Raw genomic sequence first — 13847 nt, 5'->3', positions numbered from 1 at the left:
TCTTTTAATTAGTTGTCATCAATGAGGAAGCTTTTTTCCTGCACTTATGTCTTGAGAGTATTTTTCAGAACATCTGCTAAGGGTTCTTGTCAAATATTTTGAAAAGCTCAGTGTCGTGCGTTAACCAGCTTGCCCATCTTCGCATGTCATTGCTTAGCTTGATTTGTAAGACAAAACTTCCTTTTATGAAAGCAGTGCTCAGTCTCCCTCTTTGTAAACACAAAACGTGTCATATGTCTACTAATTCTATTCCATGTACTCTTTCTTCCAGACCGACCTGTTGCAGTAGCCTGTAGTTCCCCTTTTGGTCATTTTAAAATACCGGCATCCTACTTACCATCTTCCTTCAGTAAGGGAATCTAATAGATTAAAAGATTATTCATTGTAGTTAGTATTTCAACAATTTTATATCTGAGCTTCTTGACAATTCTTGGAGGAATAGCTGCAGGTACTATTAGTTTTGTTAAGGGCTTCTGTCTTATGCTATGCTGCTTAGAAAGACTATGATTTCTACATCACCGTAACATTTTCCAAGAAATGTTTTTGTTTAACCCGAAGTGTTGATCTAATTTCTCACAGAAAGCAAAAAGGATGCGCCATTAAAAAAAAAAATTAAAAAAAAATTATAGCAATGACCATGTTCTCAAGTTATTTGGCTAGTCAGGAGTAAAGGGAAGAAGGTCTCTATCTTTTCCTCGGGAACAAGTTTTACTTTAACACATTCTTAAACGTATACTAAGCCTTACGAGACAGAATAACTATAGCTTGTGGCTATATCAAAAAAGCCACACCACCAATGCTTCCCACTCTCATGGTACATTAAAAGGACATGAATCAACCTGAAGGATGGATAATTAAGTATTTATATAAGCTGTTTCAGAAGCTCTGCTCTGCATGGTTTTGCAGTTTTAGTTTCCCCTTTTGTTGGCATAAGAAACCTACCCAAACTCAGTTCAGCTGCAGACTATAAACAGAATGAGGTTAATCATAATTTCTGCAGAACACAATCAAATACAATTCCTCCTTAATATGTATGTGTAGTGTTTGCTGGTGACTACAAAGTGCTAGAGCTTTGATCTACAGGGTTATTCAAGTATTCTGCTACAGCCCAGACACTGTTCCTTACAGCATATTCTGAAAGTTACATATGGTTCACCTTGCCAAATACAACTTGCTAAAACTGACAAAGAAAAATTTTAGGGATGGAGCTGATATCAAATAATATTATCTGATTGCTTCCTTTGCTAATGCTTCCAAGTAGCAACCAGTCACAGCTAGTCTTGGCTGTAAGGTTTATCACATCCTTTGTGTGTAATCTTTTTTCCCCCTGAAGAAGATTGCTAATCAAAAGCTAAAGGCATGAAGAAAGGTGGAGGAGAAGCTGTAACAAAACTCTGCATTTAAGCAAGATGGAAAATAGAAGAAATTAGTACAAATTATCAAAGCACTACAGGTCATTGTTATATAAAGGATGAAAGCAGGAGATCGCCTACAACTAATTATAAATTGTTAATTATTGTGATTAACAGACAGTTTCCACAGTCTTCCTTTTAATGATTTGATGTATACTTCAACTTCTAAAATTTGTCTGAGACAACATAAATAGTATTATGTGATTTAAGTCTAACATAGTTGTCACCATGATTCCTCAGAAACACACCACCTTCCTTTCAACCCCAATTCTCCTTGACTGAACTGATAGACCATGACATAGCAATGTGCCATAAACAGTCCTGTAACATGACCCTTCAAGATATGCAATACTGAACAATATGAAAATTATTAGGTGATGAGGTTATCGTAGAACAATAGCATAAAGAGATGTCAATTTGTGCTTTGCCTTGTATCGCCTCTATAATCTTTTGCTTCACCTGCCCCTTTTCCACCTCACTTCCTTGCACAGATTTGGGACACCGATACCCGTGCCGCCCCTTCAGTCAATATGCAAAGATGGAGATGGCTGGAGATAAGCCACAGCTGTCTTCCCCTCTTCTTGTCACTTCTCCCTGGTTGGACCATTATTTTCTGTGAAGGAGTTTTGCTAAGACAGAAGCTCTATACTTAAAGAGGATGCAAGAGAGAAGACAACCTGAGACTATTCAGTGCTAACTTGTGGTGCAGCACTTATCAAGGGAATCAAGGTCTTCCAGGCACAGGTTCTGGTCCCCTCAGCATGTTCAGATCAGCTGGGAAGTTAGTTAGTGAAGAGAGACAGCCTCACACAGAGCCCCCTCAAATTACTGTTTGTCCAAAATTTAAATTTAGTACTGAAAGATTCATATAGCACCTCCTTTTACAAATACAAAAAAGTAGAGTTCCAGAACCTGGTGAAAAAAAAAACTCAAAGAGTTCCAACTAAAGCTTTTCTTCACACAAACCTGACAGTAGAAAAATGTTTTGGTTATTTTACACCTCTGAACTTTTTTTTTTGCTTCAAAACACGTATTTCATTCACTAGAGACAAAACTTGAGTAAAATTACTTGTAAACAAAAGGACAATAACACAATTATTCCCTTAATTGTTTAAGAAATTATTTTAAAGGTATACAATTGCTGAAATAGATTTGCAAGTACACTTACAATATTCACATTATCTAATCAGCAGCAATACTAATGGGGAAGGAATGGCTAATGTCAACAGGGATGCCAGCATAATATTATACTTGTGGAAGAGATTAACACAGCTTTTTTTGTTTGGTTTGGTTTTTTTTTAAGTTTGTTTATGGTCTACAAGAAATGGAACTGTAGTCACTGCTTCTGCCTTCCTCTGTACCTCTTAAAGTTTACATACGTAAAGTGACATGTAAGATGACTCCTACCCTCCCAATTCACACCTGTGATGTCAAAGTGCTTTAGTTGCAGGTTTATTTCTACCCTAAGCAAGAGACAGATGCCTGAAAAAACATTAAAAACAGAAATACAAAGTCAAGGACAACCTTCAGTGCTGCAACCATGGACTACCTCTTCTTCCTGCTTCTCATAAATAAAATTCCACTATCTACTGCAGAACCTATTCAATGTTTCCAGTAAAGATCAGCAGTGGTATGTGGGCCATCACCATTCCACATTTTTCAACTTAATTAAAAATAATCCAAGGCCAGTTATCACAGAAATGGTGATTTTTTTTATTTGATTTTTTTTTTTTTTTTTTTTTTAAAGTCAGCCTTTAACAAGCTGTTGATTATAGAAAGCAGGAAATCTGATATGAGGTGGGTGAAGGCTAGTAGCTAGGCACGTAAGAAAAGAATGCATAGACCTTTCGCTGCTTCAGACTCTGGAGTCTCCGGCCAAAGCACTGATTTGATTTCATGACTGCTCTGTACAGATAGCTGACATTACTAAATGCTACTCCAGTATCAACTTGTTAAATTTGAACCCAGACTCAGCATATCAGTATACTAGGCCAGACTAACTGGAGTCAAGAGAAATATTTTGGGAGTTGTTTATTTTTAAATGAGTCACAATATACCATGATAATTAACCAGACTATATAATTAAATGATTGCCATAGAATCTATTATATTTCTCACAAAGACTGTAATAGCAAATACAATACTATTTATCTGTTTTATTCCAGTGAATTGCTGAACTGCTATAAAGTCAACTATGGTTGTTGCTTGGTTTGGTGGGGGAAGCTTTTAAATTTTTTGATAACGTGTTTTATAGGATAGTCTATAAAAACCAATTTTACATAAAGACTGAAAGGACCATTCCAGGACTGAAAGGCTCCTGTGCCTGTTGTTGCATAAAGGAATCTGAAACAAGTATACTGCTATAAAACCTTTAGTGTCCAGTTTTCTGATGTCAGAGATCTTTTTAATAGATATGGCACAAATCTAAATATTTGCAAATACATGAAAAGTACAAGACAACTACAACAATTTGGGATTCAGACTCTCTTTTTTCTATTATTTTTTATTTTTAAACTTCTCTCTCTCATCTTCTAGTCAGAAGATGAAATCTTAAGAATTCAGGAAGCTTAAAACATGCTGCCACATTAACACAGTAAAAATGCTCAACTACCACCGAAGCATGCTATCAAGTGCTTTAAAAAGTTAAATCTCCTTATATTTTATGTCCATCCACTGTACACACCGCTCCCAGGAACTGAAACAAACTATTGTCAGTCCAGTGTCCTACAAGGTTTTCTGGGAAAGTCTGCTAACAATCTAATCCAGAACTTGGATTCTATGTAAATTGAATTTATTAAAATTCACTCAGTATTAAAATATAAAATATCTTACATATCAACCACCATTAAACACAGAGGTTAGCAGTGCAAGTTGATAAGAAATGTACTTGAAGTGCACGACAACATATTTTCCTTTTTACAGTATACTTTTTAAAAATAACTAGATCCAGACTACTTAAACTATGTCATAATCTGTTTGTGCTTATTGCAGAATTTACCATCAACTTTACAGTTTGATTTGGGGATGAGGAATCACCAAACAAGATGCATAGTGATTACCTGTGATCCACTATGAGTTTTATAATGAAGCTTAAACATAGATTACAGTTCTACAAGAAGGAAAGTGCATTTTCCTTCAAACTCTTTTTAACCAAAAAGCAATACAAAACTCCTAAGAAGTAAAAAGGTGTAGAATCATCAGGCACTACTCTAAGGGCAACAACAGACTGAAAATTACAGGCTAATACCTCCAAAGTAGTTATATTACTAGTTTAGAAAGGGACTGTCATAACTAGAGATCTTTGACATAAAGCTTTTTGCTTAAACAAGCATGTTAGTTAAATGGCAGTAGTGTCAATTCACAGAGAATGAGATCTTAAAACAATTTTGGTAAACATTAATTGTTGCACTTTTATCAGCATTCACAATTAAAACTAATATATAATATTCAGGTCATCGCAAGTCTTCACAATGTTATTCAAACAAGTCTTAAAATCCACATCTCGTGTGGCTTATGCCTTACTAACAATATAAACTGCTGTAAGAGTTAATAAGAGCAAACACACTTCTGCAGTTTAGTTGGACGTGAGTTTCATTACCAAAAAAATATATTTAATATAAGCCTTCTAGACCCAAGAACTATAATTTGAACAGTAATGTTGTTGGGAGAGGTATTAAGTTACAGTGTACTGCTCAGGCTGAAGTAGCGGTTGGAAGGAAAAAAAAAAAAAAGGAGAGGAAACTAAAAATTCCTGTGGTTCAGGGTGTATACAGAAACAAATGGTATTTACAGCTTCTCTGCTCAAATATTACTTATCTTTAATTCTACAAACAGCAAACTGTTCTGTAAAATAAAGCCTATTTGAAATAAACCTAAAGGACTCTACAATAATCCACTCTTTTTCACCCATTTTACATGCAATTTTAGTAATTACTATTAATTTATTGAGAAGTAGTTATGTATTTAAAACTACAAAAATTCATCTGAAGTTTAAATAATTCCCATGTCTAGATAACTAGACAAGAAAATCCCTTTGAGTTCATGTAAACAGGAAATTATTGTTTATAATATATTAAATACAGCTATTTCACTGTAAGACCTATTCACCTATGCTACTGTATGTACCATATTCTAAGAAACAAATCTAAAACCCAAATGTTACAGATAATATAAAAATTAACTTCCTAATGGTGACAGTTTGACACCATTAGGAAATTTTGAAATCATTGCGTTTAAGTCTTGATTGTAAATTTTATTATTTTCCAGTTAAATTTCAGCTGTAAAATGCTGTCAAATTTTTCTATAAACCAGAACACTCACCTTCTGGGGCCTCCACAAAGAAGTGCTAGACATTTCCCTTTTAGAGGTTCCGTATCTTTTCTTAAAACCAGTTGTTTTTCCTTCATTCCCAGGTTTGAACTGTATGTGCAACTGAGACGTCCTTGCACTATGACACTTGTATTTAAGGCTGGATAAACAGCAAGAAACTTTTTGACGTGATCCTTCCAACGAAACACTTCTTTGCAAAACATGGTGGGTTTTGCTCATCTGTGCATTCTGTCTTTCTAGTTCATTTATATTAATCTGATATTCTGAATCTATTTTTGAGGGTAAACATGCAGATGTGCTACGTGCCAGTTTTAAATGAGGGTATTTTGCACTGGAGTTCAGATTTAACTCTGGACTGCAACAGCCATTAACCATTTCATTGCTCGATGCAAATGCTCTTTGAGTGAGATGAACTGAAATACACGAGAAGCCATCAGATACTTCTTCACAAGTTGCCTGCTCGGAACTACTCAAAATTTGACTTTTGTCCTGTAATGATGTATTCAAGTAAAGCTGTCGAATGTCTCTGACTTCGCCAGAAGAACAAACTGTTTTAGACAGTCGAAGTCCGTTGACTGCTGTTGAAAGGAATCCCTTGGAAATGATTTGATCATCTTTTTGTACCAGCTCACCAGGAGAAATAATTAGTTTATGGGATGTTTGATAGGCACCTCTATGCGGTAGTTGACCTGAGCTTATTGGAGAAGCTGGAGGAGTTCCAGAAGGACTCCTAGGGAAAATAACCAGTGATGAACAACGTCGCAGTGGAATTTTAGTTTTCTTCCTCACTGACAAAGCATCTTGGTCAAAAGTAGTATTACTTCTACACAGAGTTTCCTGAGATGAGTTGTTCTTATAGGGATTACATTTGTTTGCAGTGCTTCTGTATGAAGAATCACCATGTATAACACTACTACAGAAAGTACCATCACTTGTCGAAGGAGTGCCACTACCACTGTCACTGATGACACTGTTACTATATGAACCTCCATCACTTGTGGTACTTGCACATGATCCGTAGTCACTGCCAGCACTGCTGAACGATCCGCTGTCACTGGCTGCAATACTGCCAAGACTGTCATTGCACAGAGCAGTATTGCTCAGAAGGCCATCATTAGATTGATGATCAACCACAATTCTACCGCCACAATTTCCTTCATTACCAATACCAATGAACGAAGCATCTTCACCAGTAGCTACAGCATCACCAGACCGAAAACATCCACTACACTTTCTAGACTGTAGAGAAATGTGCAGTGAGGTGCTCTTTTTTATTTGCAATGAAGAAATAGTTGCATTTTCTTCTTGATTAATTACTTGTTGCATTACAGGTGCATAAGCAACTTGTCTAGGAGTCAGTTTCATTTGTGTAACATTAGGTGCAGAATTCTGCAATTTTTTGAAGTACATACAATTGTTACTATCCAAAACATCTTCAGAGGTTTCCGATAATGGATCTGTGTTGCTTCTTTGGGTAGCAAAATGCAATCTTAACCGTCGTGCCATTTGTTCTCATTTCCGTGCATGTTAGCAAATGAAAACAACAAAGATCCTTCAGCAGAAAGGCTACAGGCAGCTGCACAGAACCTAGAGCTAGTACATCACAACAGTAAAAGCCCATAAAAGTTGCAGTCTTTGTCCTACTTTCTACAAGATACTAGCATTAAAAAAAACTGTACCTCTTGAAATAAGTCAGCCATTCGTTGAACTGCAGTTTCTGGACCGTTTTTGCTTGCAGTCAGAAAGCATTCATTTACAAAGCACTTATGCTCCAACGACCTCAGCTGCAACACACTGACAAACGCTACTGACCTTGTTTCAATTATACCTTCTGTAATTTGCATAAATGAATACAATAACAAACTTCCAGTACTTCCAAGTTTAAAACAGCAACTCCTGCTGCAGCTGCACTAGCTGAGTCAATGTGTCCGTACTTTCCTCAGCAGCGTATGACTACTAATATTTTTACCCATAGGTTTAGAATTACAGGAAGTTGGTAGGAATGAAGTCCCATATAATTGAGTATCAAGTCTAGGATTGAATTTCCAAATAGTAACCATGCTAGCAAACTGCTGAGGTCTGAATTATGCATAAACCAGTGAAATAAGACTCTTCCACCGTAAAAAAAAAAAGTCTTTCTGCACTATTTAAATAAAACTTGGAAGAAATCTGGCATTATCTCACAATCTACACGCTGTTAACCAATCACACTTTCTAAAGATTTGCACATAGTAGAAACCTCTCCTGCCAATTAATTCATAATTTTCAGTGAGGTGCAACTGAATTATAACCACAAGTTATTATAATTAATAATTTGGCATTTATTTTCAGCCAACCATGTTAACCTTTTATTTTATATTTTAACCTTTCCAAATTACAGCTATTAAAGGTAGAAAGAAACAAACTATTCTTACGGACTGAACTACCTCATCTTGTTTGCTGAAAGCCCACAATAAACGGACATTCATTAGAGTTCAATATGGTATGCAAATATATGACCAGCTACGCAAACTTCAGAACACTGAGCTAAGTATGCACAGAGATAAATACGATTACCAAGCAAAATTACAGAAGAAAGCTATTTTGTGTAATTATATACAAACTGTCTCACTAATTTATTTTTATTTTTTAGATAAAATGATCAGCATGTCAAGAAGTTAATATACTGTCAACTCTTACAAGAGTAATGGGATTGAGAATTCCTACAAAATGTTTCATTGGCTCATATCGTCTGAAAAGGTCCTTTGCTGGCACCTAGTGGGCCTTTTGAAAAAACACAGTCTTGAATCTTGCTGTTAAGTGGGGGGTTTTGTTGTTTTTTGTTGGTTTTTTTTTTAAATAGCCAAACATTTGGCTATGAATGTACTTTTGAATACAGAAGCCATATATGATGCAGTACTAAACGCTACCACACTAACATAAAATTACTTACTGCTGCTGAAAAAGTGCAAACAGAAGAGAACACTAGGCCATTTATACTTTTATAGGTCATACTACTAGATTTTTTTCTGCTCTATATTTATTTAACCTTTACTGTATTTTAAGTTAGAAGGCAGTAAAATTAACATTTATACCTCCTTCCCAAAAAAGGGCCAAGAATCAAATTCACAGTACCCTGTTTGCAAGCAACAAATTTGTTTTCTAATTATACTCCAGGGCTTACTTAACCTCCGTTACCTGGATTCCATTATTAGAATGCAGCAATAAATGAATACTAGCTTATTCATAAAAAGCCAACAAATACAATAGTTCATTTATTTCATTATGCTTTACCAACTGGACTTCTTGTAATGTTAGATGTTGGAGGGGGACTGGGATGGGGGGGAGAAGAGGAAAGGAAAATACCATAAAAGATTCTTTTGGTCACAGTTTCAAAAAGCTACATTTGAACTCCAAGCAATATACTAAAAAAAAAAAAAAAAACAAACAACCCCAAACCAAAACCAAACCACCAAAACACAACAAAAATCCCACCTTAAGATATGTGAGTGAAGAGTAAAAAATGCATTTCTTAAAGCCCCTTTTCTCCCCAACAACAAATTTATTAGTAGGACAGTTTGTAACATGTTACTGTGATATACAACAAATTGAAACCACTTTATTAGAGATACTGCTTTTAGTAAAAGACAGCAACACTTTCTCCCCTGATCTGAAATGTTTTTCCAATTTTACTAAAGAAACCTCTAAGAAAATGATAAGCTGACATATTTTGGTAATTCAGGCTTAAGATTTAAGTGAAATTTCTCAACATGTCGCTCTTCCTTAGGTGTTAACTGTATAGGTATAATCAGCCAACTACAGCTTCCTTAGTCAACAAAATGGCTTTTAAAATGCAAAATTCTGTCTTGCTGAATTAGAGTTGACATAAAAATAAATTAAAAAATAGCAATTTTTAAAAAGTACCAATAGCTCCATTCAAATCTTAACATCATCGACTTCTTCAGTATCAATAACATTTTGGCACTTCGTTTGAAAAATATATAATTGTGACAAGTTGTTGTAAGACAGGAAGAGATAGCAAAAAGTCATCTAGTCCCTTCACTGGTCCATCTCATAAGTGATCTCCTTGTCCTTCTTGACAGATTTTTCTAATGTATTTTTAAAGACAACCATAACTGAGGACTCCACAAACTGCTCAAGTCCTTTATTCTACTAACGGTTTGCAACAAGTCAGCAGAACAAACTAGATTTAGTGTTCCCTTACCAAAACCAAGACAGGCAATCTTTGAAAAGTTTTAAAGCTATTACAGAAAGATTTTAAAACTCCAATTGTTGATGATATAACCAATGCAGCAGAACTTTGAATTTAAGCCTAACATTGAAGAAAAGTTTTAAGCCTCGTTTTCAAGAAAGCAACATCTCTTAAAAACAAAAAGCAGAGACTTCAGGCTTCAGTTTATCTCCAAAAGTTACAGGGAATAAAAGCATTTGGGACAAATTTTTATAAAGAGGAAATTATCTGTTGGGAGGATGATCTCACAAATGTAAGAGAATTTCAGATTTATCAGCTTGCTCACATCTAGAGTTTAAACAGTTATCCAACAGGTAGAAGAAAGAAAGGCTGATTAACACTGAAGCCCACTAAAATAATGGAAGATGAAACACCTTCTGATCATAGCTGCGTATCCTAGTGAAAGGCACGTATGATTTCTGACACGTGAAGATTAATTAATAGAAGTCGGGGAGCTTGTCAATGCTAAACAACAATCACAGCTAAGGCAACAATTTGACTTACTTAAAACAGCTCAAGACATCTGGGATAGAAACTCAGTGTTTCTGAGAGCAAGCTAAAGAGAAATAGGGAGACAGCCTTTTCCATTCACTGAATGAGGAGATGGAAAAGGTGAAAAATACTGGGGTTATTGTAGAACTATACAGTGACTGATAAGGTCATGCAGATGACACCAAGTTGGGCGGGAGTGTTGATCTGCTCGAGGGTAGGAAGGCTCTGCAGAGGGACCTGGACAGGCTGGATCGATGGGCCGAGGCCAACTGTATGAGATTCAACAAGGCCAAGTGCCAGGTCCTGCACTTCGGCCACAACAACCCCATGCAGCGCTACAGGCTTGGGGAAGAGTGGCTGGAAAGCTGCCTGTCAGAAAAGGACCTGGGGGTGCTAGCTGACGGCCGGCTGAACATGAGCCGGCAGTGTGCCCAGGCGGCCAAGAAGGCCAATGGCATCCTGGCCTGTATCAGAAATAGTGTGGCCAGCAGGAGTAGGGAAGTGATCGTGCCCCTGTACTCGGCACTGGTGAGGCCGCACCTCGAATACTGTGTTCAGTTTTGGGCCCCTCACTACAAGAAGGACGTCGAGGTGCTGGAGCGTGTCCAGAGAAGGGCAACGAGGCTGGTGAGGGGTCTGGAGAACAAGTCTTATGAGGAGCGGCTGAGGGAGGTGGGGTTGTTTAGCCTGGAGAAAAGGAGGCTGAGGGGAGACTTCATCGCTCTCTACAACTCCCTGAAAGGAGGTTGTAGCGAGGTGGGTGTCGGTCTCTTCTCCCAAGTAACAAGCAATAGGACGAGAGGAAATGGCCTCAAGTTGCGCCAGGGGAAGTTTAGATTGGATGTGAGGAAAAATTTCTTTACTGAAAGAGTGGTTAAACATTGGAACAGGCTGCCCAGGGAAGTGGTGGAGTCCCCATCCCTGGAGGTATTTAAAAGACGTGTAGATGAGGCGCTTAGGGACATGGTTTAGTGGGCGTGGTAGTGTTGGGTTGACGGTTGGACTCGATGATCTTAGAGGTCTCTTCTAACCTTAATGATTCTATGTTTTGATCTCTAAATATAATCATACATAGGAAACAAAGCACCATTTCCAAGTTGATGCCAATAAAATGTTTTATTGGTTCCTCTCCCATAAGCACACTGGTCAAACAACTTACCTACTCTACATTAGAGAAAGAATGCTAAGGAACTCTCTTGGTAGAAACCATAAAGAAAGCATTGGCCTTCTCCCCCAAAAAATCAGGAATCTGACTTTCTAATCATGCCTCCTCGCTTCCAGGGGGTGGCAGTAATGTTCCAATGACTAATGGACGAAGTACTTCGACTTCATGAAGAATACACTGTAGCCCATAACATCATGTTGAGATGAACATCTGAGCACCCTGCAAAATCTTATGAAAAATCGTATTTAACCTGCCATGTAAGCCACAAATGCTGGTGATTCCCTTTAAAATTGTTTTTTTAAAAAAAAGAGACACCACATTTGAAATACTTGGGACAAGTAATACCACCAGTCAAGAAGTAAATCGTCTGGGGACTGTGTGATGCCCATAACCAAGAAACAAGCCTCTTCTTTCTTAAATCTAATTACTCTAGACAGTTTGTACTTATATTTACATACATTTTCACTCTTCCCAACTTTAGCAGAGCAGCACCTCCATAAAAGATACAATGGATTACTGAATATATGCAGAAAGCATTAGGAAAAAATAGTAAGTTTTTCATAGCCAACATACTATTCAAGCACAAAGAGATCCTTTATAAAGGCTATCAGAATGAAACTGTTTGGAGTACAAACTAAAGAACACTCAATCCCTCCTATTAGTTTCAAACTACTGCAGAAGGAAAAGGTATATATTCCAGTGAGAAGGAATGTCTGTGAAGTGGCCCTAGGATGCAAGTGTCATGATTGTACTGCTATCAGCCTTACTCGTTTACAATAAAACGTACAGACAGAAAGATAGGCAAATAGACATCTTCACATGTAAAAGGAGAGCGTGGTCAGAGGAGGAGTTTTGATTTCAGTGAGAAAATAAATGCACAAGCTATCCCTATCTTACTTATGACCTGCCATTCAGAGAGTCACACCTATCTACAAGATCATAATCCACTGTCCACTTGTTAAGATTTCCAAAGAAAACGCACACATGCTTTCTTTCATGCTACTCCTCACACACTGAAGAAGCTTCTCACACTGTGTACAGAGATACCTACATTGTCAATACTACTTTGTTTGTGGGAAAAATAAACATTCAATGTGGAGCTTTCAATATCACAGAAGAACCTGGCCGTATCATTTGAAAAGCACTACAAAAGAACGCTGAAAAGCACTACAAAAGAACGCTGAAAAGCACTACAAAAGAACGCTGAAAAGCACTACAAAAGAACGCTGAAAAGCACTACAAAAGAACGCTGAAAAGCACTACAAAAGAACGCTGAAAAGCACTACAAAAGAACGACACTTTTATGAGCTAAAGCACATCAGAAGTTAAGAGTGATAATATAACTGCTTCAGAACATTACAGAGTGTGGTAATGTCAGATAAATAAGTTAATCAGGTCTGACTTTAGCTTTACGTTTCGTTACAGAAGCTAAGATTGTTTGGTGTGGGTTTTTTATCCATGTTGAATCCAGATGAACTTACTTTAATTCAAGCCTTTAATACATTGCAGTATTAACACAAAAGGACCTACCAAGCGGTTTTCATCAAATACTTCAAAAAGGAGTCTGTGTTTCTGAGGATTAACCTAGGAAAAAGAAATATGTTAATAGTTAAAATATATGCTGAATTCCAGCATTTGTCTTCAGCAAAATCTCTACGTTTATGCAGAAGGAAAGAAATACATAAGACCTAAATTAAAGAGCAAATCTACACCTTGCTGTCATTTCACTATGCAACACATTTCTTTCGGAACCAATGAGCCAAGACTGGCGCTATCCCAAACTGTTTTAAAATCCATGTTCATGTTTTCAAGCATTCATGGAATAAAGAAGATAACATCAAGACTGAAAATTTAACTCTGGCACAAATAAAAATGTTAACAAATATATTGCTAAGGAAAGCAGTTTGTGAGCCTTTCTGAACATTAATTATAGACATATTTTTTATTTTAAGCTGAAGTAGTGAGAAAACATTTTTCCTAATGTGTTAATATAATATCCAACATAGGTAATAAGGCTGTAAAAAACCACTTACTCTAAATAAGAGTTCTTCATTCCACTTTGGGTTTAAGGACTATATGTGGGGGTGGGTGGGTGGGGAAAAAAAAAAAAAAGGAAGACAGCATTGGTTATAGTGACAATTCTATATCAGTGTCTTTTTTGATGTTTTACATCTGTTTTATCCCATGTAACAATCCGCTTAAGAAGAAAGTACAAAAA

General features: G+C 36.7%; 1 protein-coding gene across 3 annotated transcripts in view; it reads right to left on the bottom strand.

The window, feature by feature from the left end:
• NEDD4 (NEDD4 E3 ubiquitin protein ligase) overlaps positions 1-13847 on the bottom strand; it is a 64808-nt gene that overhangs the window by 34253 nt on the left and 16708 nt on the right. For 2 of the 3 annotated variants that reach the window (XM_076347702.1, XM_076347703.1), the window contains exons 4-5: positions 13663-13701; positions 13160-13213 (exon numbers count right to left, since the gene is read on the bottom strand). In XM_076347702.1, coding sequence (XP_076203817.1) covers positions 13160-13213; positions 13663-13701 — 93 coding nt within the window. Of the gene's footprint in view, positions 1-5732; positions 7627-13159; positions 13214-13662; positions 13702-13847 lie in introns of those variants that run through there. The other variant, XM_076347700.1, reaches the window with a different exon arrangement.

This window comes from Aptenodytes patagonicus, chromosome 10 (assembly GCF_965638725.1).
Source record: "Aptenodytes patagonicus chromosome 10, bAptPat1.pri.cur, whole genome shotgun sequence".
Lineage (NCBI taxonomy): Eukaryota > Metazoa > Chordata > Aves > Sphenisciformes > Spheniscidae > Aptenodytes > Aptenodytes patagonicus.
Note: the sequence above shows the minus strand (reverse complement) of the source record. Positions and strands in the feature narration are given on the sequence as shown.